General features: G+C 47.0%; 1 protein-coding gene across 1 annotated transcript; it reads left to right on the top strand.

Annotated features, from left to right (window-relative positions):
* Positions 1-27,685, top strand: LOC129383381 (uncharacterized). The gene is made up of 8 exons (XM_072284176.1): positions 1-118; positions 11,328-11,453; positions 12,390-12,512; positions 16,420-16,536; positions 20,216-20,347; positions 22,543-22,677; positions 25,130-25,252; positions 27,052-27,685. Exons 2-8 carry the CDS (start codon positions 11,375-11,377, stop codon positions 27,237-27,239), a joined length of 897 nt encoding a protein of 298 aa, XP_072140277.1. The 5' UTR covers positions 1-118; positions 11,328-11,374; the 3' UTR covers positions 27,240-27,685.

Here is a 27,685-nt window from a genome sequence, read left to right on the forward strand (position 1 = left end):
TCAAGATTCCGACACGAAGTACCCGACGCAGCAAACGTCGCTGTTCGTGGAGCCACGTGCAGGATTGGTGGCCGTCGCCCACTGTCGCTGTTGGCAGCTGCCGTGCTCGTTATCGAAGGTTCGTTTATAGAGTTAATTTTTTGCTGTATTTACCGCCGATAACTATTTCTCTTATCTTTCCTTCGCGAACCGAATGCACTCACTGCTTAAGATTTTATTCCGATAGCAGTCGCACGGACGTTCGAGCGGCAATCGAGACGTCAGTGTTATGTACCTGATTTATGCTCCCTCGCTGGATACCATCTCAGACAATGCCAAATTCCGCCTTCTTGGCATTCTCGGCCAATCAGAGATAGTGCAGACGTCCTCCCAGCCAATCAGAACTGCAAATGTGACAAATTTGAACAGCATGTATTACGTCTCACCTTGTAATGACGTTGAAGAATCACAGTGCCAAAAAAAAGGACACGTGACGGGAGGCCTTTCCACACAAACTATGGAATGGGGACAAGTGACGAGAAAGACCGAAGCACAAACATACAACTAATTTTTTATTGGCGATTACAATGAAATTTGCGAATAATTAAAATATACATAACGCGTCTATTAGGCTGGCTCCAAGAATACAACGAAGAGCCTTTAAACGAACAAGTTGATTCTAAGAATGGTGCAACGTGGTGGACGCGCCGATATACGTTGCTGCTGCGCCCATACGAAAGAGGGATCGCGTATAAAAAAAATGTGTGCACACGATTTTGGGTGGCAAAATAAGAAGGCCCATATAAAACCAACAGGCAACGAAGCCAAGGAATGCGTAGGAGTAATTAACTGTGGCTGAAATTGAAATGTAGAAAACGATGAAGGAAAAGAGGAAATCAAAGTGAACGAAAAGATCACTTGTCGCCATTGGGACGCACGTTCCAGAAGACTTTCGTTTTGGCAGTCTGTAACAATTCAGCGGGTCAGGAAGAGAATAGAATTTGCAATGACCGGCTTATATACTCGTATATGCTGCCCAATAGGTGGCACCAGTATCGCAAAGCGATTAAAATGGTTTGGGATAAATGCGTATACTCCGAGATGCATAAGAATTCTATAGATACATTTCGCTTGAAGTGGACGAACGACAGGTTATTTAAATTAAATTATGGTGTTTTACGTGCCAAACCCACTTTCTGATTATGAGGCACGCCATAGTGGAGGACTCCGGAAATTTCGACCGCCTGGGGTTCTTTAACGTGCACCTAAATCTAAGGATACACGGGTGTTTTCGCATTTCGCCCCCATCGAAATGCAGCCGCCGTGGCCGGGATTCGATCCCGCGACGTCGTGCTCAGCAGCCCAACACCGTAGCCACTGAGCAACCACGGCGGGTCGAGACGTTATTTCCTTTATTTGATCAGACCAAGAGCACGTGCCAAGTACGCCTTAGAAAAATGCATTTTCTTTTTCGCCGACTTGGGTGACAAAGCGTGCGACCGGAAGTTTTTCCAAAGTGACCTCAAAGTGCTGCCACCGTGCGGGAAACAAAAGCGGCCCTGGCTTAGCTTGGTTAAGCCTGGTGATTGCAAAGCAATAGTAGCGCCCCTGGTGAGAGGAGCGGGAGTTAGGCCACCGTTGGTGGCTACCGCCTCGCCTCGCGACGGCGTGAGATGGGGCCCCGTTTTTACACAGCTGGTGTGACGTCACACCGACCGTAGCGCCCCTGGTGAGAGGAGCGGGAGTTAGGCCGCCGTTGGTGGCTACCGCCTCGCCTCGCGACGGCGTGAGATGGGGCCCCGTTTTTACACAGCTGGTGTGACGTCACTCTAGGTCACGTGGTGTGACGTCACGCAGCGAGGTCACGCTAAAGGTCAATGGTGCCTACCACCGCCTCGCCACGGAACGGGCTGAAGTGCGACCTAAAGTAGCATTGCTTCGCAATAAAAATGGCGCGCGCGCAGCCGCCGAGGCGTTCGACGTCCAGGACGGCCAGTACTTCGGCATCGTGAACTCGAGCGCGCCCTTCGCCAAGGTGCACCTGGTGATGACGGAGAGCAGCCGGTTCGTGCTCAACGTCGACTTCACCAAGGACGAGCTTTACGGAAAGTTCAGCTTCGCGTTCCTGGAACCCGTCAAGGGAGCGACGCTCACGCCACTCACGATCGACAAGTAAGGCCGCAGCCAGTGTGAACGTATCCGATCCGCAGAGTGCCTGACGGCGCACGAAAGAGCGACGCCGAATCGATTAAGACCGGCACAGGCCGGCATACTCACTCGTGAGTGTAAGAACGAGTCATATTCGTTCTATGCTGAATGAAAGAGCAAAGAAACACCAAAGAAAGTTTGTTAAAGTCCCGACGTTTCGGAGCTGAAGCGGCTCCTTCTTCAGGTGTGAGTGAGTGAGTGAGTGAGTGAGTGAGTGAGTGAGTGAGTGAGTGAGTGAGTGAGTGAGTGAGTGAGTGAGTGAGTGGGCGTGTGTGTGTGTGAGTGAGTGTGTGAATGAGTGAGTTGGTGGGTGGGTAGGCGGGTGAGTGAGTGAGTGAGGGAATGAGTGAGTGAGTGAGTGAGTGGGTGGGCGTGTGTGTGTGTGTGAGTGAGTTTGTGAATGAGTGAGTTGGTGGGTGGGTAGGCGGGTGAGTGAGTGAGTGAGTTGGTGCGTGAGTGAGTGAGTGAGTGAGTGAGTGAGTGAGTGAGTGAGTGAGTGAGTGAGTGAGTGAGTGAGTGAGTGAGTGAGTGAGTGAGTGAGTGAGTGAGTGAGTGAGTGAGTGAGTGAGGTGTCAATGGGTGGGTGGCTGAGTGAGTTGATGAGTAAGTGGGTGAATGAGCGATTGAATGAATGGATGGGTGGGTACGTGAGTTACGAAGGGGTGTGTTTGCGTATGAACGGAAATGAGCTGCCAGTGAGTTTGAAGGAACGTGCGTATATGGAGAGTGAGTGCCTGTCAATGTTAAGTCAGTTTGTATGGACGTGAGTGTGATCGTGGGGGACTGTCGGCGACGAGCGAGTGGGCTTGAGTATGAAGGCTAGTAAGCGGTGACCAATGGTGATCATTGGACACAAGCATGAGAGCGAGCAGGTGCCCGAAATTGTGAATGAACGCGAGCATGCAAGCGATCGAGTGAGTGTTGGGAGTATGTGGGTAAAAGTCGAAGTATGAGTAGGTACCGAAGCGTGTGAGTATACGAGAAAGCGGGGAAGTTTATAACCCTAAAAAATAATTAGCGAGTGATTATGGGCTAGTGTCCACTTATAGAGCCGACGTATGTAAGACTGGAAAGATATCGATCATTATTTATAAATTTTACTTAGCAAAAACTTTTTTACACTACTTTAGAACGTAAAGGCCGAACTTCACGCTCTCGTATCTTATCCAGGAACAACGGCGTCGGTAAACCACTTTGGCATCATTAAATCGGGATGGTGGTTCACTGGAAGCTGGTGACTTGACACAATCGGCTAGGGTGCAAAAGGCGTGCCTCTCATGCCAACGTTTAAATCGTCTTGTCAACAAAGGCAAACGTCACTTGTAGGATCTGACGAGAACAAGTCCTGTTGTTGAACGTTGGCTGCAGAGATATCGTTTGTTCAGTCACAGGTGACAGGTGTTACTTCATGGTTTTCAAAGTATTTCCTCCTTTCGGGTCCGTTTCGGCGCAGCAAAAGTTTTCATAACTTCAATCGTTCGGTGTCTGGTACAGTCAGAATACAATGGTCATTTTTGTATCAAATGATTAGCTATGTCCAAGCAGACGCTGTAAGGTTATGTGACGTCACAGCGTGCTGGCGCGAAAATCTTGGGGCAGCCTCGCTGTTCGCCTTTCACCTTTTGCGTCATGTTCTATCTAAGGAAGCTTCCTGTCACTTTCAAAGTGACCGCTTTGTTATTGCAGAATCGAAATTTACTTGTACGGCATCGATTAATAATTCGTTCAACTTTGCTTTCTTTAGCTAATTCCTTATTTTCCTAAAATAGAAACGTTCGGTGTAATAAAAGGGAGCATAGAATTCTAATGTATTTGAACCAAGCATCAGCGGTCAGCGCACGTCTTGTGCACGCATATCGCTAATTACTGCTGTGTTGCAGTCAAGTAGTCCTAGCGGTAGCCTTGGGGCATTCAAATTTAACAACGCTGCCATTTTTTTTTCACTGACTGTCCCGTTCGATCGTTCTTTTTTCAGCGTCACGTAAGTCGACAGTCATTTTTCTGTTAAGAGCGACGTCTCACTTGCCTAGCGCATTATTATTCTTATTAGTTTCTTACTAGTTTCTTATTATGATATGGCGCTAATCTTGTTGCCGTAACACCTCCAAAACGTATTAGTGGTATAAGTCAGTGGCACAATCACGAGCACTGAGACAGACGCGAGAGGATTAAAGAGCATGATCGGGGCACTGGAACACGGTGAAAAATTGCATAGTTTCGTTCTCTGCGCGCGCGACTGCATGATGTGGAAACAAGCAGACGAAACGGAAGTGCATAGCTCTCGCTACGGTACTAAGTAAAGCAAAAACACGCAGGCATTCGGTTTGTATGTTATATTATTTCTCTATACTTTAATTCGTCTGTTGAAGCAACATGTGAAACAAATAACTGATGTTACCTTGAACAATTCTCGTAGTCACATGTCACTCTGAGTGACGTCACAGTACTGCCATGTACGTAGGCGCACTCGTGCGATTGACGTCATCTCTCCGGCTCGGAGCGCGGCGGCCGCTAGGAGAAGGGCAAACGGCGTTTGGCACGAAATTTAAACTCTTTCCGAATCGCATAGGGATGTAATACTTAGTAGGCACGGTCGTTAGCGCGCATCGTATGCACGGCGCTTGCCAGCTCAAAAATGGCCATACCTGGTGAAGTGTCCTTTAAGCGCGTGGTCTGCGCACGACGCGCGCCGTCCCGCGACAACGCCTTCTTTTTATCAGCTTCATGGCCTCCGAGATTATCGCCGCGCCCGATCTCGGAGGCCGTGTCAGCTTACTGTAGTTTTGAATTCGGTGCACCAGGGGTCGCGTGCGACGCCTGCCACGTCTACCACACACTGCACACCAATCGCTACACGAGATCTCATCGAACACACCGTACATTTACTGAGTCTTTAGTGAGGTCCGCATTTGAGAAACAATTGCAGTGAAGCTGCTTACAGTTTCACGACGGTTTTCTTGCGGAGGCAGTGGGCGACGGTGATGGAGTGTGTGGTGGCGAAGTCTGTATCGACGATTCACAATCGCATAGATACCGAGCGAAGCGAGCGCATCACGCAAGAACAAGCGTCAGAAATAGCAAACTGCGAAGTGCAAAGAACTCGTATACCGAAGCGCCGCTAGAAGGGACTCGGATATAGCGGAGGAATCGTAGCTGATGCAGTGAAGCGTTTGTAAAGTCTCGAAGAGATTTCGCTGACAGCCCCTGCCCTAAGGCTCCCGAAGGGTGCGAAAACTCCCTTACGCACCTTCACTGCATTTTATGTACGAGTTGCTCAAAATTTCCAAGCATCTGTCGAGGGTTTCCATTTACCTGCGGATTTACGTTTCTTCGCAAGCCCCTCATGCCCGTCCTGAACAAAGCGTATCTTGAGCTCGACACCACGTGCCATCAAGGGATGCGACAATAATACATCTATAACATTTATGTATCCTCTATCTATAATTACAGGGTTTTTTCTTTACAAGCTACAGACACAAAAACGTGGCGTTCTTGCAGAGGAGTTCACAGGCGAGGCGGAATTACATTGCCGCTGATAGAATGAGCTTCGGATGACTAATTCGCCCCGCCCAATTTAATTCTTCTTCTATGAGTGCTCTAGGGGCAGTTGTTGAAATAGGGAATTTAAAGACAGTCACACTTTCATGCACCCTCATGTTTTAAGGATCTTTCATATTGTACGCAATTCGAGATATATGTACATATCGTAACATTTCAACGGTAAATCCAGGCAGTGCCGGAACAAGGCGCCGCGGGAGAGCAGGAAGGACGGCCCCGCCATCATCATCAGATCTAAACGCCCCTTTTCAAACTCTTGCTCCCTCTTGCGGTGTAAAAATAAACTAAATAAATAGAGGGAAGGCCCGCTCCTACGACTGCATCATCATCATCATCATCATCAGCCCGGTTACGGCCACTGTAGGGCAAAGGCCTCTCCCATACTTCTCCAACTACCCTACGATTGCAATACCAGGCAAAAAAAAATTTTTTTCTGATTGTGAGGCACGCCGTAGTGGGAGACTCCGGAAATTTCGACCACCTCGGGTTCTTTACACGTGCATCTAAATCCAAGCACACGGGTGTTTTCGCATTTCGCTCGCCCATCGAAACGCGGCCGCCGTGGCCGGGATTCGATGCCGCGACCTGGTGCTTAGCAGCCCAACACCATAGGTACTGAGCAACCACGGCGGATTAACAACGGGCGTAAGCCAATCAAAAACGCCTCGCGACGACTAGCGCGATCAAGTCTGAAACCAAACGTCTCGACCAGCTCGCGGCAGCTACAGATACGGGACGCTTTCCTGGCAAGCATGCATATACCGCTGTCTATCATGACATGGCACGACAAGAACTTTATTTGAGTCCTGAGGTACTGAGATCTTGGGGGGCTAAAACCGAAGGCTCCCGAAGATCAAGTCGGTGGCGCCACCCACGATGGGACCGGAAGATGAAGTCCCGCCGCAGTGTCGTGGGCCCTCTGGACAGCCTGGAGTTGCATGTGGAGATTGCTGCTCTTGAGAGATCCCTGCCATCCCTGTGTGTGTGAAAAAAAGAAAAAAAAAAAAACAACCACTGTATTGCTGTCAAAGTGGGGGCCCGTGGCCTTGTCAAGCTGTCCAACGGCAGCTTTTACTACGGGTCCCCGCCATCATCTGTACCATGGTGGCAAATAAATTTGAATTGAATTGAAAATTGTTCTTTCGTGATGGGTGGAGAGACGTTAAGGGCTGGGCACAGCCAGAGCATGTGTTCAAAAGAGCATGAGTCATGACCACATTTGGGGCACGACTGTGAGTGTGCAGGATCTATCCTGTTAAGAGACCGAGGAGTGGGATACGAACGGGTTTGCAGAAGTCTGAGGGTGCTAGCCTGAGGTTTGTTCAATTTAGGGTGAGGGGGTGGAAATGTCCTCCTGCCCAGTCGATAATGGGAAACAATTTCGTGGAAAGTACATAATGGAACTTTGTGGATCTTGACCTCTATCACGTCTATCACGTCTATCTGTCTATCATGTAAGAATTTTTTCGCGACATGCTAGCACTGAAAACGTCGCTCCACACTTCTTTACGGGGCGCTGACATCTGAGGCGCAGCGGGATGCACTCAGTCTCCACATTGCCTGGATTTGGGCTTCACTTCTGGTTATGAATGTCTGAAATTACGCGGGATTTCTTTGCATTTCTATAAAACTGTTATGCCATAAATAGTGGCCCCATAAAGGTTTTCTGTGTAAATAACTGCCGCGACGTAAATAATAATACAAAAGTTAATTGACCAATTTTTGTTAATTACCCCCGTATTCAGAGATGTATGCTAACTTGAAGCCCGTCCTTGACTTGATATAACTGACGCGTGGCGTGAACGTGCCCAAGACGCTCATGGTGTTTCCTTTGGGACGTTCACGATAGGGGTCACTTAAATCACGTCAAGCGTAGGCTTCAAGTTAACATGCATTTCTGAATACGGGGGTTAGTCTTCCAAGAGTAACTTAAGCAGCGGCAAATTATTTCCGCCTCGCCGTAGATCTCGTATGCGAAGACGACAGTTGTCTCGTTGTCATAGCCTTTTTCATAAAAAAAATGTATTGTCTAAAAAAAAGAACTGTATACTTTAAACAAGGGTCAAGATGCGCGATAATGTGAGACTATTTTTTTTCTTTTTTTTCCCAAGCGCTAGCAACTTGCTGTTCGCCAGTTCCCGGATGGACCTGGGCGGCCGCACGGCGTCCGCCAGTCTTTCGTACACGCTCCCAAACGGAACGCTATTGGTCAACGCGACGGTCGTCGTCACGCCCTTCTCGTGTGAGTGCGCGCTGGGCGCCGCGAGTAATGTGACGCGGCAGCGTTACAGGGACCCGCGTCTCGCAAAAGCCGGTGTCGGCGTCCGGCGGTGTCCGTGAGCGAAAATTCCCGAAGGGTCAGGGAGGTTTGCCGCGTTTTGCTCGCTCCTGGAACACGCGGCAAACAAACCGCCCTGACCGACGGCTTTCTGCAGCTGCCGGCAGGCGGCGACGTGAGTTTGCGCTAGCGTCTTCACTAAAGGGGATGCGAGCTGCTACAGCGAAGGTGAATTCGCATTTTTTTTCTTGAACACCGGAAAATTGACTGTGGTGCGTTTTATACTAAAAGACGTTGACTCCAAAATGCGATCTTTCCGCAAGATTTGAGGAATAACAGTGCAGCGGTGAGCGTAAAACTTTGTTTTCGAACAGGCGCAGCGATAGATGCAGGGCCCTGTGTTCCTTACGTTTGCGTTCCCGTACACGTCAAACTAAAAGTTTCACAGCAAGCGCACCGTTGTGACTTCCCGCAAAGGTGCTTGCGTTTAACGTACGCATGGCGACTAACGCTATTCTAAATGTGTCTAACAATGTCAAGAACACTCATGTAAGAGGAAAACGTGTCTAAGGCCCTGTGGTTAGACGAGGTGTCAGAAGATGTCGCTAACCTGCAGCGTTGTTTCCGACATGGTTGCCTGAGGATAATAACATGTCAGAACAAATATTCGCAACAAGATGGCGCATGTCTCTGCTCCAGCGACATTCAGGAGACATATCAGCCCATCGTAATAGAACGCGAAAATATTCACCCAGTGAGACCCATAGGTGACGTGCACCTTCCATACGCGCTTGGATGTAAAGTGGATGGAAGTATAAAAAAAAGGGAAAGAGACGGATACGACCAGATCCGTTACAGGCGTAGGAAGCGGTACACGGTAGACAGAGAAGTTTTGAGAAAGAAGCATATTAAGGAATCGTACTCAAAATGTTAGAATAAAAAGCATGCAATATTATAGCTGATTAACTCAAGCAGTCCAGGTGACTAGCTGTTACAGCCCAGTTTCAAAGGTGATGCCAATAAATCGTCATCGCCGTCACCGCACACCGGCTCACAACTGCTTGTGCATAGTAATACGGTAGCGCCAAATCTCTCCAGGGAGCAGAGAGTTTCGTCTTGTCTTTAGACGCACCACCGTTTGTGGAATACCACATTACCGAAGAGGCGATGGCAGCGGATACGCCGGTAGCGACATCTCGGCAGGCAGCTTAATCAGAGAACGTGCAAAGTTAATAGCTTCGCATACTCGAAGCGCACGAGCACGTCTACGTTGGAAGACGAAAGGGCCCCAGGGACTCCGGCACAAGCCGGCTCACGTCTCGCACGTCAAGCCCGGCCATCTTTTTTTTAGGCTGGTTGCTTGGGCTAGTTGGCGATTCATGATAAAAATGACGTACAGCTCGAAGGAACAAGGACTGAGATCACACGCTAGTTGGCGATTCATGATAAAAACGACGTACAGCTCGAAGGAACAAGGACTGAGATCACACGCTAGTGGCGACTCGTGATAAAAACGACGTTACAGCTCGAAGGAACAAGGACTGAGATCACACGCTAGTTGGCGACTCATGATAAAAACGACGTTACAGCTCGAAGGAACAAGGACTGAGATCACACGCTAATTGGCGATTTATGATAAAAACGACGTTACAGCTCGAAGGAACAAGGACTGAGATCACACGCTAGTTGGCGATTCATGATAAAAACGACGTACAGCTCGAAGGAACAAGCACTGAGATCACACGCTAGTTGGCGATTCATGATAAAAACGACGTACAGCTCGAAGGAACAAGGACTGAGATCACACGCTAGTTGGCGACTCATGATAAAAACGACGTTACAGCTCGAAGGAACAAGGACTGAGATCACACGCTAGTTGGTGATTCATGATAGAAACGACGTACAGCTCGAAGGAACAAGGACTGAGATCACACGCTAGTTGGCGATTCATGATAAAAACGACGTACAGCTCGAAGGAACAAGGACTGAGATCACACGCTAGTGGGCGACTCATGATAAAAACGACGTTACAGCTCGAAGGAACAAGGACTGAGATCACACGCTGGTTGGCGATTTATGATAAAAACGACGTTACAGCTCGAAGGAACAAGGACTGAGATCACACGCTAGTTGGCGATTCACGATAAAAACGACGTACAGCTCGAAGGAACAAGGACTGAGATCACACGCTAGTTGGCGACTCATGATAAAAACGACGTTACAGCTCGAAGGAACAAGAACTGAGATCACACGCTAGTTGGCGACTCATGATAAAAAGGACGTTACAGCTCGAAGGAACAAGGACTGAGATCACACGCTAGTTGGCGATTCATGATAAAAACGACGTACAGCTCGAAGGAACAAGGACTGAGATCACACGCTAGTTGGCGATTCATGATAAAAAGGACGTACAGCTCGAAGGAACAAGGACTGAGATCACACGCTAGTTGGAGACTCACGATAAAAACGACGTTACAGCTCGAAGGAACAAGGACTGAGATCACACGCTAGTTGGCGATTCTTGATAAAAACGACGTACAGCTCGAAGGAACAAGGACTGAGATCACACGCTAGTTGGCGATTCATGATAAAAACGACGTACAGCTCGAAGGAACAAGGACAGATCACACGCTAGTTGGCGACTCATGATAAAAACGACGTTACAGCTCGAAGGAACAAGGACTGAGATCACATGCTAGTTGGCGATTTATGATAAAAACGACGTTACAGCTCGAAGGAACAAGGACTGAGATCACATGCTAGTTGGCGATTCACGATAAAAACGACGTACAGCTCGAAGGAACAAGGACTGAGATCACACGCTAGTTGGCGACTCATGATAAAAACGACGTTACAGCTCGAAGGAACAAGGACTGAGATCACACGCTAATTGGCGATTTATGATAAAAACGACGTTACAGCTCGAAGGAACAAGGACTGAGATCACACGCTAGTTGGTGATTCACGATAAAAACGACGTACAGCTCGAAGGAACAAGGACTGAGATCACACGCTAGTTGGCGACTCATGATAAAAACGACGTTACAGCTCGAAGGAACAAGGACTGAGATCACACGCTAGTTGGCGACTCATGATAAAAACGACGTTACAGCTCGAAGGAACAAGGACTGAGATCACACGCTAGTTGGCGATTCATGATAAAAACGACGTACAGCTCGAAGGAACAAGGACTGAGATTCACATACAGACACACACACAGCGTAGTGTATGTCGTCTCTCGCAGTCCTTGTGTCCTTCGCGCTGCACGCCGTTTTTATCATCCTTTTTTTTTACTGGCACGCAGACACTGGCGACACCTTTTGCGAAAACAACTGGGACTGCAGAAGGTTCATGAGTAACTGCACCAATGGTCGCTGCGAGTGTGGGGCCGGCAACAGGTTCCAGAGCCGCGAGCTGTACTGCACCAAGCGTGAGTTCACTTTGTGGTTCATGATTATCTGCATGACTGCTTTAATCATACATGTGTTCTCCTAGAAGAAAACAATATTTGCTAGCGGGAACTTCTGTGTTATTGCCTGCGCGAGGTCTGGAAGTGTGACCGTTCAGTCAGCACGGCAATTACGTGTAGAAATTGCATGGAGTTTCCTAGAGAAATCGCTACAGCAGGAACTTCGGTGCCATTGGGCTGGAAGTCTGACAGTTCGGTCTACATTGTAATTGAGCGTAGTACGCGGACTGGCCTAAACACTGCTTTGTCTCGTTTCGGGCGACTTTGCATACACTGCAACTTGATCGTTTTCTACAGAAAATGGCGCTATAAATGCAATCTGCAATTATTAAGCACGTGCAGACTCTCATACGACATTGTTGGAATTATAAAACTAGTATAGCTTGCAAATGGAGAAAGATGAGGCGCAAAAAGGAACTCCATGTGGACGTCCGCAGCTGCAAGAACGATTATAGGCTAATCCGGGCAATTATACCCATCGTTTTCACGGTAGCGCAACGGCTGGTTACGTACGTCTTTACACGCACCCCAAGAAAACACAAACGCACACGCGCACACACAAGCACACAGCTTGCACATGTGGCAAATTGCTGGCTTTTCGCGCGCTTTCCTTTCCGTTTCTCTTCCCTATTATTTGCATATTTCATTAAACAAAAATTTTCCCAATGCTGTCCCTGGCTTCATTTTCCTGTTTTCTTTTTCATATGGTGTTTCATTTTTTTTTTTTTTTGCCTTTCATGTTCGATTACGCTGCGTTCTTCCTATAACAGCCTCGGATATATTGGCTCCGCCAATAAAATTGCGTTTGTAGTTGTTCAACGCCCTGCTATCAGGTCTGGAGATCGACACTGATTCGTCGCGTCCTCTCCATTCGTCTTTTTTTTTTCTTTGTAACAGTCTGCAAGGACAAGGCCGACTGCACGGGTGGCATTGGATCGCGGAACTTAGAGTGCCTACTAGGGAAATGCACCTGCATCGTCGGCACGGTGCTGGTGGGTGGCATTTGCGGTTACCCGAGAGGTAAATAAAGCAAGTTCGCGCGAAACGCTTTGCCAAAGCGATTTCTGCGTAAATCCGAAAAAAAAAGATTACCGGGACACATAATCCCCATGATGTAACGTTGTTCTTGAATAACATCCTCAGAAATAAACGAGAAGGAAGGGGGTTAACCGAGGGGCCCGATTTTTATTACTCATATCATGAGAAGTCAACAAACACTGACACCAAGGACAACATGGGCGAAATTACTTGTGCTTTATAAATGAAGTAAAGAAACGATACATTAATGGAAATTAAAGTGGATGAAAAAACAACTTGCCGCAGGTGGGAACGGAACCCACAACTTTCGCATTTCGCGTGCGATGCTCTACCAATTAAGTTTTATTCTCAGAAGTAATGCTTCTGGGTAATGAATGTGGCAACTGAATTGCCACATTCAGTGCCGATGTGCTTCAAGCTGTAGATTATTTCGGCCTATAGGTCTTACTATCTATTTCTCCTGGTTAGTTCGGGACGGTATTGAAACTGCCCCGCGGAAATCAGGTTAATCTCGCGTCTTCGATGCCCGAAACAGAACGATTTTAACTCGGAATGCGTTTTACGCCGGGCTCCACCGAAAGCCCGTCCCATTTACGTACGTCACGCAATCGTCTTCACGCTAGCCCGCGAAATGGCAATACTTTGCCGTTTCTGTGGCTACGTAATGATTAGGTAAGTAGGCAGTTAAAGGTTGGAAAGGTTTGCTTTATTAAATGAATTGACAATGTGCTTCATGACGTATATTCGTAGCAATTTAGAATATTTAGGTACCATGGGTGTTATCACTGAGTAAACCTGCAGAAAGATGGCGGGCATCTCGGACACCTGTAAGGGTAGTGAAGATGGTAGCGCTTAGAATTGGCTTGGCGGTCAATACATTGCCGTTTTGTGACTAGCTAATGGTAAAAAAAATAGGCGCGCAATCGATAGAAATGTTTGTTTTATTAAAGGAATTGCGCTCTTGATGATCTACACTTGCTGCATAGCGGACATTTAGGTAGGATTTGTTTTATCACTCAGTAATTCGGTAGAAAAGGTTGCCGGGAGTCTGGGGTAGTGAAGATGCTGTCACTACAGTAAGTTGTGTCGCGACTTAACTCAGTCGGCGTCCAAAAAGCGATGGTGTTTCTGACGTGTTCCTTGCGCGTTTGTCTGTTTGTTTGTTTCGAAAGTGATACCCGACAACCGTCACCTCGCGGTGGCATTGCGTTGGGTCACATATGAACCCGTGCATGGGCGAGCGAGAGCGATGCCTCCAGAGCTCTAACGACGCAATTTCGCCGCACGCGCACTTAACATCGTGTCGGATGGATACCTATGAGGCGTGCGGTAGCCCGTGGGGTGCTGTTTACGCTGCCAGCAGCGCAAGGATAGAGGGATGAAAAGGAAGGAAGGAAAGATAGGGAGGTCAACCAGACGCAAGTCCGGTTTGCTACCCTACGCATGGGGAAGGGGTTTAAGGGGAGAAAAGAAAGGAGATGGAGACCAGCAGCGCAAGTGTCACGCGCTTGCTATTGCACGCCACTGCCTCGCCCCATCGGACGAAACGGTGGTTGATAAAAGACTGTGCACATATTTATAGGCTTCTTTTATGTGATACGAAAGTGCCCACTGCTTCTTGGAATACGGGTTTCACTTTCACGAAACAATTCCTCTGATCGTCAACTGCGGAGCTTTCTGTCTGAGAAATTCGTTTGGGTTTTCTTAGTGTTGCGCAGTCGGCTGGATGACAAATTTATTTTTGATGAAACTTTTCTCGCCTTGCGGGCTTCCGCATAACCTATTTGCAAGCCTTACTCAAGCACCGATACAGTTGTCATGAACGTTTATCCTTAATATATTTGCCGACTCATTATATGATAAATAAAAATCGGGCCACTCGGTTCCGTTTCTTCTCGTTCACATATATATACATATATCAGGGTGTCTACCAATTTAACATTTCCAAATTCCCTCAGTTGTCCAGGTTTTCCCGGAGAGCCCTTTCAAAACTCGCTGAGTGACCCAGAACTTTGTTTTATATCAAGACGGGCTGACGCCATGTCACGTGATGCTGTCACTCTCTAGTAAGCATGTTAAAAAAATTAAAAATCGACTTAATACAGTTTGAATAGTAAGGAGGTAGTGTTTGTTTTATTCAAAAAGAATGCAGAAGGGATCGGTTAGTAGAATGCACAGCGAAAATGGTAAAACCCATTACAAATCGAGTCGAACGTTCTCAAATACGAATAAAAAGGAGATGCATAAAAAAGCAAATATTTTTTTGAATATGAGCTATTTCTAGCAATTGATAGCGAATTCATTGGTATGAGGCCCGAACTTTGTCGCAAGTGAGATTCTTCCTCAACAGCTGGAAAGTCGACCTCAACTGTCCTAACACACTTTTAGCCCGCGCACAACATCTCAGTGTTGCGTTTCACTGCTTTAAAAAGTTTATTTTCGTTTAGATGAGGGACATCCTCTTGGTCAGTTTTACAGTCAACGTCCGATTTTTCGGACTCCTTAGGGGCCGCGAAAACGTCCGAAAAGTCGGGCTGTTTGAAAAAATGAATTCATGTTTTTCACTGCCTTTAAGAGCTCAAATCACCCTAGGCACATCCGAAAAGGCGCTGAAGGCCTGTCAATACACGTATTAGGCATACCGGTGCTCGTACTGGAATAGGAGATGCGGGTGCACGCGTGTATAATTAAGGAATACATACTGTGTCCCCGTGGCAATTGTCCCTTCCCCCGCTTGTTACGCTTCATCGCAATACTTTTGCGTGTGCTTCACCGCGTAACAGTTCTGTACTGAAACGAAGCTAACTTTCAGAAACCGGCATTATGCAACGCGTCGTACATTCCGAGCTTCGAAGGTAATCGCGAGGACCACAAAGGCGGAGTCGGTGACATTGCTGACAGCGGTGACTTCTTTCAATGAAAAACACGGCACCGAACGGCAAGAAGCTTAATAGCGAACGTCAAAGTAGCTAGGCCTAGCGTTGCCGCGGTGGTGGCTTTGATTACTGCCGTTTCGGACCTGTGGTCACGGCAAAAGCGCAAGAAAATCAGACGGCGAAGGGTCCTTGCATCCGAAATTTCAGACTTTTTTACATACATTGACTCTACGAGGTACGTGGTGGTGCCGAAAAGCCGTCCGATTTATCGGGCGTCCGGAAAGCCGGTCGTTGACTGTATACACTGGCAACTCCTCCAGTGGACGACACGGTGACAGACATGTTTCGTTACGACTCGTCTCTGTCACTCGAGCCAGCATTACGGTGACTTTCTTTCCCTTTAAATAAAATTACAGCTAATTTTTCCTGATAGGAGCACAAATTCCCCGAGTTTTCCCTGAGTATTTCGGACTATCCAAAATCCCTGCGAATTTCCTGTTTTTCCGGTTGGTAGACACCCTGATATATATATATATATATATATATATATATATATATATATATATATATATATATATATATATACATATATATATATATATATATGTATCACATGATGCCAACAAAGACACCAAGGACAACATAGGGATAATTGCTCGTGCTTACTAATTTACTAATTGAATTAAAGAAATGATAAATTAATGGCAATGCAAATGGATTTAAAAAAACTTGCCGCAGCTGAACAATCCCGCATATTCGCATTACGCGCACGATTCTAGTGTATATTACATATATATATATATATATATATATATATATATATATATATATATATATATATATATATATATATATATATATATATATATTGCATATATTGCATATATATATGCATTCGCGGAATGCGACGTCAGCGTCAGTGCATTCTTGACGTCAGGCTTTGCCACAGCACGCGGCGGCGTTGCGTGAATCAATGGCGCCACCGTACGCTATGTGTCGTCGACTGCTCGCAGGCTGCATCGAGGACTCCACCTGCACCAGTGGCTCCATATGCGAGGACACGAGATGCGTCTGCCCCGCGGGCTCGTTGGGCGTAGGAACCGCAAGCGCTGCCGTCTGCGAGCGCCACGGTAACGCAGCACGTTCTCGAAACTTCCGGAGCACACTAAGACATCGCTGAGAGCACATGCAAAAAAAAAAAAGTCACGAAGGATTGAATGAAGGAGGGGGGAAAAAGTCGCAGCTTCGGCGGAAATGCGAAACTATAGCGAATTACACTGGGCGCGTTAGGGTTAGGAGCTCAAGCGCACTCTCTCAAGTCGGTAGAGCGCGCTCCAAGTAAACTTAAGCGGCGGAAGGCGAATTCCGGTGCGCGAAGAGGGAGCGAGCTCTAGGCGCACCAGCCTGGGAGATGGTGCGCGGAGGCTCATGCCAGCACCACCTAGATAGCACAAGGCCTGGTCATTCGTATCAATGACGTCATGTTAGTGGCCCGACTGCCGTATAATCTAATGGGGGATGCTCCGTTGTGCGCAACGGTGATTTTGACGTCACTTTTTTTATCACTCCAGCCTTGGCAATGCAAATTTACAATGTAATGAATTATTACACAGTCGGCATACCGCGGAGCAGACACAATTCCTGCGGTGTGCGGTACCTCTGATAGCAGAGCGAACAGCTTGCTCCTCACAAACGCAGATCGCTGTTGCTGCCTCCGTCGCCGCACGTCCAGTTTTTCGAGCTCACCATCGTGGATCAAGAACTGCAGTGGCTTGTCAGCGGTGCATCATTAAAACTTCTTTCTGGGCGAGTTGGTGCATACTTGACATAAAAATTGTTACAGCGCAAACACATGCAGCCGCAAAGTATCAAGGACGGGACACAAGCGCTTGTGTCCCGTTCCTTGATACTTTGTGGTTGCGTGTATTTGCGCTGTAACAACTTTTATGTCAGTGGTTCCACGTTCACAAAGCGCGCTAAGTGCGATAGCGAATGCGGAAGCGACGTAACCCTCGTCAGATGACGCTGTGCTAAAAAAATTGTGGGGTTTTACGTGCCAAAACCACTTTCTGATTATGAGGCGCGCCGTAGTGAAGGACTTCGAAAATTTCGACCACCTGGGGTTCTTTAACGTGCACCTAAATCTAAGTACACGGGCGTTTTCGCATTTCGCCCCCATCAAAACGCGGCCGCCGTGGCCGGGATTCGATTCCGGGACCTCGTGCTCAGCAGCCCAACACCAGATGACGCTTGGGCGTTCGCGGGCGCAGTCGCCTAAAATATCGCCGTTAAGCTACGCTGCAAAGGCGTCGTGCCCAAACGCGTTCGAGTGCGTGGCTCTGGAGTTCGGAGGGTGCGGTAACTTAACGCGCCCGTTGATTGCGATAGCAAAATTGTTAGACAGCTATACGAAGTAAGGTTAGTAGTTTTATATCGGCCATACGAACTGCAAGCGTTCGCTTACAATAACTAAATAACGAGCACGGTGTCACGCGCGCACAGACACGCATGAGCACATATCTCACTTTATACGGGGACTTTATACGGAACATCACGCCGACGCCGACGGTGGAATTTCGCCTGCAGTGTCGCTATAAGTGCTATCGCAATAATAATGTAGAGTAATAAAACAGCTGCACTAGGATCGATGGAAGGCGAGGATGAGGAATCTTAGGAAAAATACAATTTTTTATCCTTTGAAGTACGAATTGCCGTGCTACGTTCCTCTCTCCCGCACTCATTATGGAAAATAATTGAATACGCGCTGGCAACCATACTAAATCAGCTATGCAGGAAAGATGTTGAGGTCCTAGCCACTAATAAGTAAACTTATTTCACCTGTTTGGGCAACTTATTGAATTCCTAATGTGTGTAATTGTACGTTGAAATATGCATACCATGTAACTGTTCTTGTAAGTACCCATGTGTATAATAGGTATTGTATGATTATTTTTATAACTGTTGGTGTGTTCGTATAGCTGAACCATATAGCAAATCGCAGTGTCCCAGCTGCTTTACGGGTGGCTAGAGCTTAATCAAGTTGCGCAGATGCGGATTTTGTTTCTGGTCACCTATTTTCGAATTAAGAACGTACTGTTTTCGGTGAAAATAGATTTGTGTGATTGACTGTTTAATTTATTTGATTGACTGACAAATAAAGGACAGTTAAAGGTTACTGGAACTCCATCTTCTCTCTTCCTTATTATAAGAATGAATTGTTACATATGAAAGAAAAAAATCAATGAATAAGATAACTACCGAAGGATGTAATGAATAAACAAAAGATAACAGGAAGATGTGTAGAAAAGTAGAAAAAGAGTGTTTACGTAATCATTAATGGAGTAATAAATTAAATGGCCCTAGAACATTTATTGAACACAGTAAAATAAACGCTACCGATCTGTTTACGAGGCTCTGGTGAACATGTTAGCCAAATATAATTGCACTGTATGCAGCAGGGAATGTTCGCAATCTCACGTAAAAAGCAGTAAACGGTCGCTTGCTCTCGCATCCGCAAGCTCGTCATCGGAAGCATCTGGCGGACAATTGGCTGATTTCGTGATCGCGAGAGTATTCTCAGCAGTGCATAATTGTTAATTTTGAGTTAAATAAATGAAAAACCCGCTTGTCTGCGATCTCAAAACGACGCAAAAATAATTTCATCTTGACACTGCGCGTAGCTGCGTCTGCTGCACTTGGCCTCCGAGATCGCAACGTGCGTACTGCGTAGCCTAGTCTGCCGCGGTCACCGCGGGGTGTCGCGACGAGCCCTTTCGCCGCCACGTGACTCAAGCTCTCACCGGGGCTTTGCCCTCTTGGCTTCTCCGCTGTGTAGCTTCCAGCGCGCTAGCGGAGCAGTAGCAGTACGATAACTCGACTTATAGTAGAAGGATTCGAAAAGAATTTTGCGGTATGGGGTTCGTGGGACGACTTAATTTAATAGTAAGACCATCTTATGATTCGTTAGAAACGTGTTTCAGCGCTCTTTTAAACACTGAGTGAAAGCAAGCAGAAACATAGAAGATGGTTGGTATAAAGAAACAAACGAAGGAATGAACAAATAAATGTGCAATGTCTGAACAGATGTTGCAAAGGCGGTAGAGATGAGCAAATTTTGAATTGTTGGCCGGCAGGGTAGCTGTTGCTACTGCCATAACTCATCCCAAATTGGCCCGACGTCACTACTTCCGGCTTCACTTTTGCGGACGAAGTAACTATAGCCCGTGCAATTTATCAAAGTTACGGCGCTAGTGTGTTTGTTGGTAAATACTTGCTCCTGGTCTGGTGCACCGGGCTGCTCAACGCTTCTTGCACGCACGGTACACACGTCAAGGTGCTAAAAAAGATTGGCTGAAGGCTTAGCTTGGTTAAGCCTGGAAGATTGCGAAAGCAATACCCTTGGCTGCGCCTTGGTTCGGATGATGATGTGGACATGGTTGCCCTTTGTTAAACGTATAGTTATACATCATCCGACATAGCGCAAGGCAGCGCGCCGACCACTGCGAGGAGCCGAGCTGTAGCCCCATTTATCCTCCTAGCGTGACGTCACACCAGCGAGCGCCCTCTCTCGGTAGCGCCGCAGCACGGCGCGCAAGGCTTCGCCTCCACCATCGATGCCGCGAGTTGGGGCCCCGTCTCTCGGTCTGACGTGACGTCACAGAGTCACGTGACGCGCAGCTGTGTAAGGAGGCGCCACGACCACCGATGGGCCGGAAGTGCGAGCAGTATTGCTTTCGCAATAAAAATGTACAAGCTACGCAGGTGCACCCGCGCACGAAGAGAATGACACGCGCTCGCGTCCTGCCGCAGTATGCACTACCGACGCGGACTGCGGCTTCTGGCTCCACGCGCAATGCGCGCGCATTCGACCTGGTTCAACGCTCCGGGGCTGTCGCTGCGCCAAGGACACGGCCTTGCTTTTGGGGTCCTGCAATCCAATCGGTAAAGCTTTTGTTTAAAAAAAAATTATGGGGTTTTACGTGCCAAAACTACTTTCCGATTATGAGGCACGCCGTAGTGGAGGACTCCGGAGATTTCGACCACCTGTGGTTCTCTTAACGTGCACCTAAAACTAAATATGCACGGGTGTTTTCGCATTTCGCTCCCCCATCGAAATGCGGCCGCCGTGGCCGGGATTCGATCCCGCGACCTCGTGCTCAGCAGCCAAACACCATAGCCACTGAGCAACCACGGCGGGTATCTGTAAAGCTGTGATCGGTGCAGAAAAGATGAAAAAAAAAAAGGACACTGGACTTGACCTATAAGTAAGAGGACAGGAAGTTACACGAGCCTCCTGGTTATACCGTAGGTTCCTCCGCGTTCGCATTTCGCACTAATACATTATTTCGATCTGCATCTTGCTTATTATACTATATTTGGGTTCAGTGTCCTCTCTGGATCGACCATGCGGATCTTTTGAACACAAGTTTCGAATGCGTATGGGAGGTATACCGCTTAAAGCGAACCCTCGTGGAGCTACATAGTGTCGTTCTTTTTAGCTTTCCGCGAGGTACACCACGGCGTCTTTCACGTATATTTTAACGACACACGCGCTGTGTCGTTTTTTCACAATCGTCGCCGTTTATAATCTCATCTGGCCCTGCCGCGGTGAACGCAGATCTAAAGCGATGGCTTTCTTTGACTGCTTTCCCCGGTTTTCGCGGTTGGGCTGTCTAACATCGGAACCATGTACGAGCTCATCGAGGTTCCGTAGATTGCGCTTGCAGACTCGCAGTTGACGTCAGCACTGACGTCATAACCTCGACCGAGTAGACAGCGATCACCCCCCCCCCCCCCCCGCACACTCTAGTTAATAATATTAAATGTTTGCTTAAGCTTTCGCTGGATTCATATTGAGGAGGGAAAGTATAGAGCATACATTAAAAAGTGCTGCACTATGCGCTGTCCTAAAGCAAAACTGGGCAGTGACCACCATGGTGAAGCAGAGGGGGAAGGGGAGGAGGAGTCTTGCCTTAGTAAATCCATATCGCTTTGTGGTGCAACCCTACTGAGGTGAAATAAGGTACTACGGTACGGCGCAGTTTGCCCGTGACGCACAAGTGCGCGCAGCGGTCGAGTCACCATACAGTCTTAAGTATGCTTCCGCATACTTAGTGATCTAGGTCACCACACAATCTTAAGTATGTTTCCACATACTTAGAGATCTAGGTCACCACACAATCTTAAGTATGCTTCCGCATACTTAGAGATCTAAGTCACCACACAATCTTAAGTATACTTCCGCGTACTTAGAGATCTAAGTCATGGCACAATCTTATCTAAGTCACCACACAATCTTAAGTATGCTTCCGCGTACTTAGAGATCTAAGTCACCACACAATCTTAAATATGCTTCCGCATACTTAGAGATCTAAGTCACGACACAATCTTAAGTATGCTTCCGCATACTCAGAGATCTACGTCACGGCACAATCTTACCTAAGTCACCACACAATCTTAAGTACGCTTCCGCATACTTAGAGATCTAAGTCACCACACAATCTTAAATATGCTTCCGCATACTTAGAGATCTAAGTCACCACACAATCTTAAGTACACTTCCGCATACTCAGAGATATAAGTCACGACACAATCTTATCTAAGTCACCACACAATCTTAAGTACGCTTCCGCATACTTAGAGATGTAAGTCACCACACAATCTTAAGTATGCTACCGCATACTTAGAGATCTAAGTTGACACCACACAATCTTAAGTATGTTTCCGCATACTTAGAGATCTAAGTCGCGACACAATCTTAAGTATACTTCCGCATACTTAGAGATCTAAGTCATGGCACAATCTTATCTAAGTCACCACACAATCTTAAGTATACTTCCGCATACTCAGAGATATAAGTCACGACACAATCTTATCTAAGTCACCACACAATCTTAAGTATGCTTCCGCACACTTAGAGATCTAAGTCACCATACAATCTTAAGTATGCTTCCCCATACTTAGACATCTTAAGTCACCACAATTTTAAGTACGCTAACGCATACTAGGAAAACTAGCGGTGCCAAGTCGTGGCCTAGTTTTCGTTTACCGTCCTTCCCAACGCGCCTCTTGCTTGCATATGGTCCCCCGGAGCACATCCTAACCGGCCAGATTTGATTACTCGCCCTTTCTCTCAGGCAACCTGGGACCGTGTCCGTACGGTCGCTGCGCCACCGAGTACTCCGAGTGCGACCTGTCCACCTCGCTGTGCCGGTGCCAGAAGGGATACGAGCTGCGAATCTACGGCAACACCTGGATCTGCGAGAAACAAGGTCACGCATTGGTCTACCTTGTGTTACGCATCGCCTTGCCCGTGATGCACGTAATCCTTTTTTTTTATTTGCCACACACCCTCGGCGACAAATAAAGTCAATATCGTGGAGGGGGAAAGGTGGCACAAGCTGTCTACAAGCTGAGGTTATTAACCCAAAGTCACTAAATGACTCAAGAGAAAGCATTAGCTCGTGAGATCCCATATAGATACGCGGGAGCGGGAAAGTCGTTTTTATGGGAAAACACTGCGTCGAATTTTGTTAGGTTTGTTGCATTTGAAAGAAAAGAAATCAAAATTTAGACACCGCCGCAAGCGAATTGCTTACTTACGTCTCATTTTTTTAATGAGTTATGTAAAATAGCAAAATTAGATGAAATCTACCTAGTTCACAACTCAGCAATAAGAAGATAAGACAATTCTATAACTGGCACGTAATACATCTAAAGCGGACAGAATTAATCTATTATATACAGCTCTGCAAGATACCATGGATATGCGACTAGAATCTTTGAAAAGCCCTTGCAAGCTTTCTAACATTTTCAAATAAACTGTAAATTAATATTTTCGTACTTTATATGCTCTCCCAGATGCAGGTTGGAGAACTGAGATATGTGTCTTTGTTGCATATATACTCATTTGTAAACGTCGTGCTTTTATCTTTTTCTAAACTGACCAAATTTCCATAATTCTTGCAAAACATTCCAGGCCGTAAATCAGAATTTAATTTGTTGCATTTGATTATAGGCGGCATCGGAGCTGGCCCCGAGTTAAATCTTCCTCCTAACCACATTCTAGCAAATGTAAATCACTGACACGGCGCCTACAATTCATCTACAGTAGAGCAGGAAATTAATCGCTAGACATAACCGTCTAACACCTTGTGCCTTGTGTCTGCTGTTCCAAATTCACGTGTTAGGGAACGCCATCGGGCAAAACAAAAAGGATGTTCCACATCCGCCCACCATGGCTCTGAGTGGCGCTGGGAAACACTGTCAGGGTTAGATTTTGTAAACATGTTTACCCAAGTTAATGGACGTATTGGTAGATGTCGCCGTAACAATTGATTGTGCAACGCACGCTTAATGCGAAAGTTGTCGATTCGGCTCCAACCGGCGGCAAGTTATCTTTTCGTCCACACATTTGCGTTTTTATAAATATTTTCAACTTTCAACTTAAACCGCAGCTAATTTCCCCTATGCTTTTCTTGGCTTCATTGTCTGTTGCCTTTATATGGTCGCGTATATATATATATATATATATATATATATATATATATATATATATATATAGTGAACTTTAATACACAGCCCACCTCTTCGCGGCCTCCGCCGTGGCAAACAGTGCAGCATCGAGTCGTAAAATTGCACCAATTCAATTATTTATCGAGTCTATAGCAACTTCTTTACACATTTCTGAAATGAAAGTCCAGAAATAATATCCACAAGGAGTCTGCCCCCCAAAAGGCAATTTCTCGAGACGGTATACTCATGTAGAACATATTGATCGGGCTCGCTAGAAAAAGGAAGTTGTTGCGCACATTGACACTGCGCGCACGCTGAGACGCCCGCATCAGACGGGTGCACTGTTTCTCGTGTGTATGTATCTGTGCGTAGCGTTACTATGCATACCTGCCAACCTTCGAACTTTAAAGTTCGCAAAAATTCCGTGGCCGGGAGGGGGGTGGGGATGGGGGTATGTAGCACACATTTTTAAAAGCTTAATTGGCCCTGAGCCCACACCACTGGTGACATACATACGCACTTTGTTATCAATGATTTAGCTTTACACGCAGGACACGAGCAGTAGCGAACTTGGCACAACAGTGACTGACAAGTAACATGTTTTTTTAGTGCTTTTTGTCTAGGTCACAGTGACTTCTATAGCGACTTTGATGACGCCGATTTCGCGTGGTTCAGGAGGAGCTCGCCTGAATAAATTTGCTCGGACCAATTAGGCTGCCTGCTGTAGTAAATGGTGTCTTGCGCTACAAATAGAAAGCGGCGTGAGTACCATCGCAATTTATTTTTTCCCCTGCATACTTTTTTTGCAATCTCGCATCCGCCTCTGTTTCAAAACCTTTAAACCTTTCTCGCGAATTGAATTTATCTTTTCTTAACGCATGACGTAGCATTCGCAAAATAGCAGAACGAACTGAAATTCGTAAACCTCAGGAAAATATTAGGATGAGTTGGCAGGTACGGCTATGCGACGTCAACTGCTTTCCTATGGGGAATGTCTGATGTACTGACAGTATATGGACACCCTACAGAAAAATTGGTATCCTTGAACTTCAATCGCGAGTGTTTACAGAGTATAGGCGAGTTCAGACTACACGGTAGCGAACGAGTGTGTTAGATGTCGCCTGTGAATGGAGTTAGTGATCTTAATCTGTATTCTATAGCCTATAGGCTACCTAATTCTAGGCACTGTCCTGTGCTACCCACGTGCAGACACCGCGACAGTGGACCGCGCCTGCATGGAGAGCACCCAGTGCTACCCCGGAGAGGTATGCGATGACGGCTTCTGCAAATGTCCGAAGGGCAAGGAGCTCAGCAGAGAACTTGTGTGCGTAGGTGAGTGCCCGCGTCCATCTTATACGTATAATAGAACTGGTGGTTCACGAGTACTGGAGATATAGCCTGAAAATGCTGTGTCTGTAGAACGTGCCCACAATCACCTCCGCAATCACCTCATCAAACAGAAAGTAATGATTTACGACTGGTTCGAAGGAGCCTCGGGTACTGTTGCTGTAAAAGGTATCTATAAATGATTCTGGAACTATCAAATAACAGTAACATTAGATAACAGTATCACTAAGCAGTAACTTATCAGTGCTGCGAAAAGGTCATAAAAGCTAACGCTGTATGTGAAAGGCGTCTGCGAACACCTATAAAGACTTCCGCTCTAATACTTTAGAAATGCACTCGAGTACTGTGTCGAGCCCCAAAAAACCTATCTCTGGAAAGGGCGCACGCAGACGCCTATGGTGTTGCGGCAGGTACGCCATCGCGTTTGCGAATTACTGGGTTAACGCGCGCGTAAACGCAAGCGGTGGGTTTGGTGGCGCTACTTGGTGACGCAGAGCTAGTTTTACACCAGCCAAGCTGATTCTACTTCGCTGCTGGCGTAAATTTTCTGCAGCGGTGTAACCGTTAACACGTTGCCTTTTAAAATGTTTTTTTTTTACAAATACACTACAAAGACGTGTCGATACGGCATTGGGTTAGGCGAAGGCGAAGCCTGACACGATGTCGCTATACCGGCGTCCGGTAGCCCGGTACTACGTAAAAGCCATTCCGTGAACCGGGATACCGGACACACTAAAATTATCAATCGTTGCCGAAAGCGAGTGAGTGGAGTGCTTTAGTAGTGTAAAACGCTTGCGTTAGCGCGCGACGCAACGCTAACGCTGAGATTGGCTACACTGCGTGACACAAACTAGTCTTGAAACAGCGGCAAGAAGCGAAACGCTAACACTAGCGCAAGCATGTACGGCGCCGTATAGATGTAAAGAAACTAAGTACTGACGCGCAAAACCCATGTGAAATGTCGAGCTAACCCATTTTTGAATCGGCAAGTGTGTCAGCAAGTGAAGCCGATTCAAAGCACCGACCACAGATCACTTTGTTTCGCCGCGGTAAACGTGACGCGTCTCGGCTTGAGTATAGCGGACGTATATCCTTTGAAACGGGCGAGTGAACCAGAAAAAGTAGATACATGCCTTGGAGCCGTCACTATGCGACTACAGCAAGCATGAGCAGTCACTCTCGTTAAGCCTACATACACCGCTATTCGAATAACGTATTGCGATAACAGCGCCAGTTTATCACCAATATATTCCGCCGTCGAAGCACGATTATACCAACATCAAGCAAGTATGAGCATTAGTGGCGAACGAATACAGTGCGCGCCGATGACTCGACAGATGCGAAGCGCGCGGCTTTCACATCGACGGCCGACGCCATGCTTCCCTAGTATAAAGCTCTTAGCGGTGAACGATAACTTCCGGAAATAGCGTAGGTACAGGCGCCGACAAAAGTAGTATACTCCACGCAGCGGGAGCCGGAGCAGCGGCACACTGCATAGCGACGCCATCTACAGGCGGCATCTGGGATCGACATGCTTGCAGATAATAAAGGGCGCCCATTGGCTGTGTCGATACCAGATGCTGCCTGTAGATGGCGTTGCGATGCAGTTTGCCGTTGCTCCGGCTCCCGCTGCGTGGAGTACACCACTTTTTTCGGCGCCTGTACATAAGCTGCTCCAGCACCGTTTACGCGCAGCGCATGCGCGGCGTGGAGCGCGCAGCGCTAATGCTAACTCCTTGCGTCCGCTGCTGTACGTTACCCTAAAACTCTCTATTATCGTGCAGAGATCAAGCTGCCGAAGACATCCACCAACCTGCGTCTGTTCCTCTGGTTGTCGGCCGCCATGCTGGCACTGATAGTGGTATTCATCACGTTCGGCGGCTGCCTCTACCTGTTGGCGCAGCGGGCCGAGAACGAGCAGATGGAGATCGCCAAGATGTTCGACCAGGCGGAAGAAGACCCGTCCTTCTAGCCAGTCAATTCCTTATAACGGGACTCCGTGGAAGTGCTATTTGTGAAAGCTAGCAGCTGCTTATAATTCGTTTTTATTCCATAGTGATTCGCGCTTTTTGATTAGTAAATTACCGTTCCTTAGCTGAAGGCGTTCAATCCATTTTGGCACCAGGTACAATGAAATACAACGTCGAGCAAATTGACTACTATGAAGAACATTCATTGTAATCTTAGTATCAGACAAATATTACGTATATTACGTGCCCATGCGGTCATTTATTATTTATATTCATTTGAGTCTGCTGTGAAGTGCCGTCTGCAGTACATAGGACGTGAAGTGGACAAACCAGATAATTAAATATTCGAGGAGTTTAATGGAGTGAGACATTGTCATGATACGAGGGGACATTGTTCAGTGTATTACAGATTTGTTGTCAACGCATTAAAGGTTATAGAGCCGTTTCA

This window comes from Dermacentor andersoni, chromosome 8 (genome assembly GCF_023375885.2).
Source record: "Dermacentor andersoni chromosome 8, qqDerAnde1_hic_scaffold, whole genome shotgun sequence".
NCBI lineage: Eukaryota > Metazoa > Arthropoda > Arachnida > Ixodida > Ixodidae > Dermacentor > Dermacentor andersoni.

Bases quoted from the DNA above. Each gene is read 5' to 3' on its own strand.
- LOC129383381 (XM_072284176.1), top strand. From the start codon at position 11,375: ATGAGTAACTGCACCAATGGTCGCTGCGAGTGTGGGGCCGGCAACAGG. The intron at 11,454-12,389 runs GTGAGTTCACTT...TCTTTGTAACAG, and splicing joins CGAGCTGTACTGCACCAAGC to TCTGCAAGGACAAGGCCGAC. The intron at 22,678-25,129 runs GTCACGCATTGG...ACCCACGTGCAG, and splicing joins CTGGATCTGCGAGAAACAAG to ACACCGCGACAGTGGACCGC.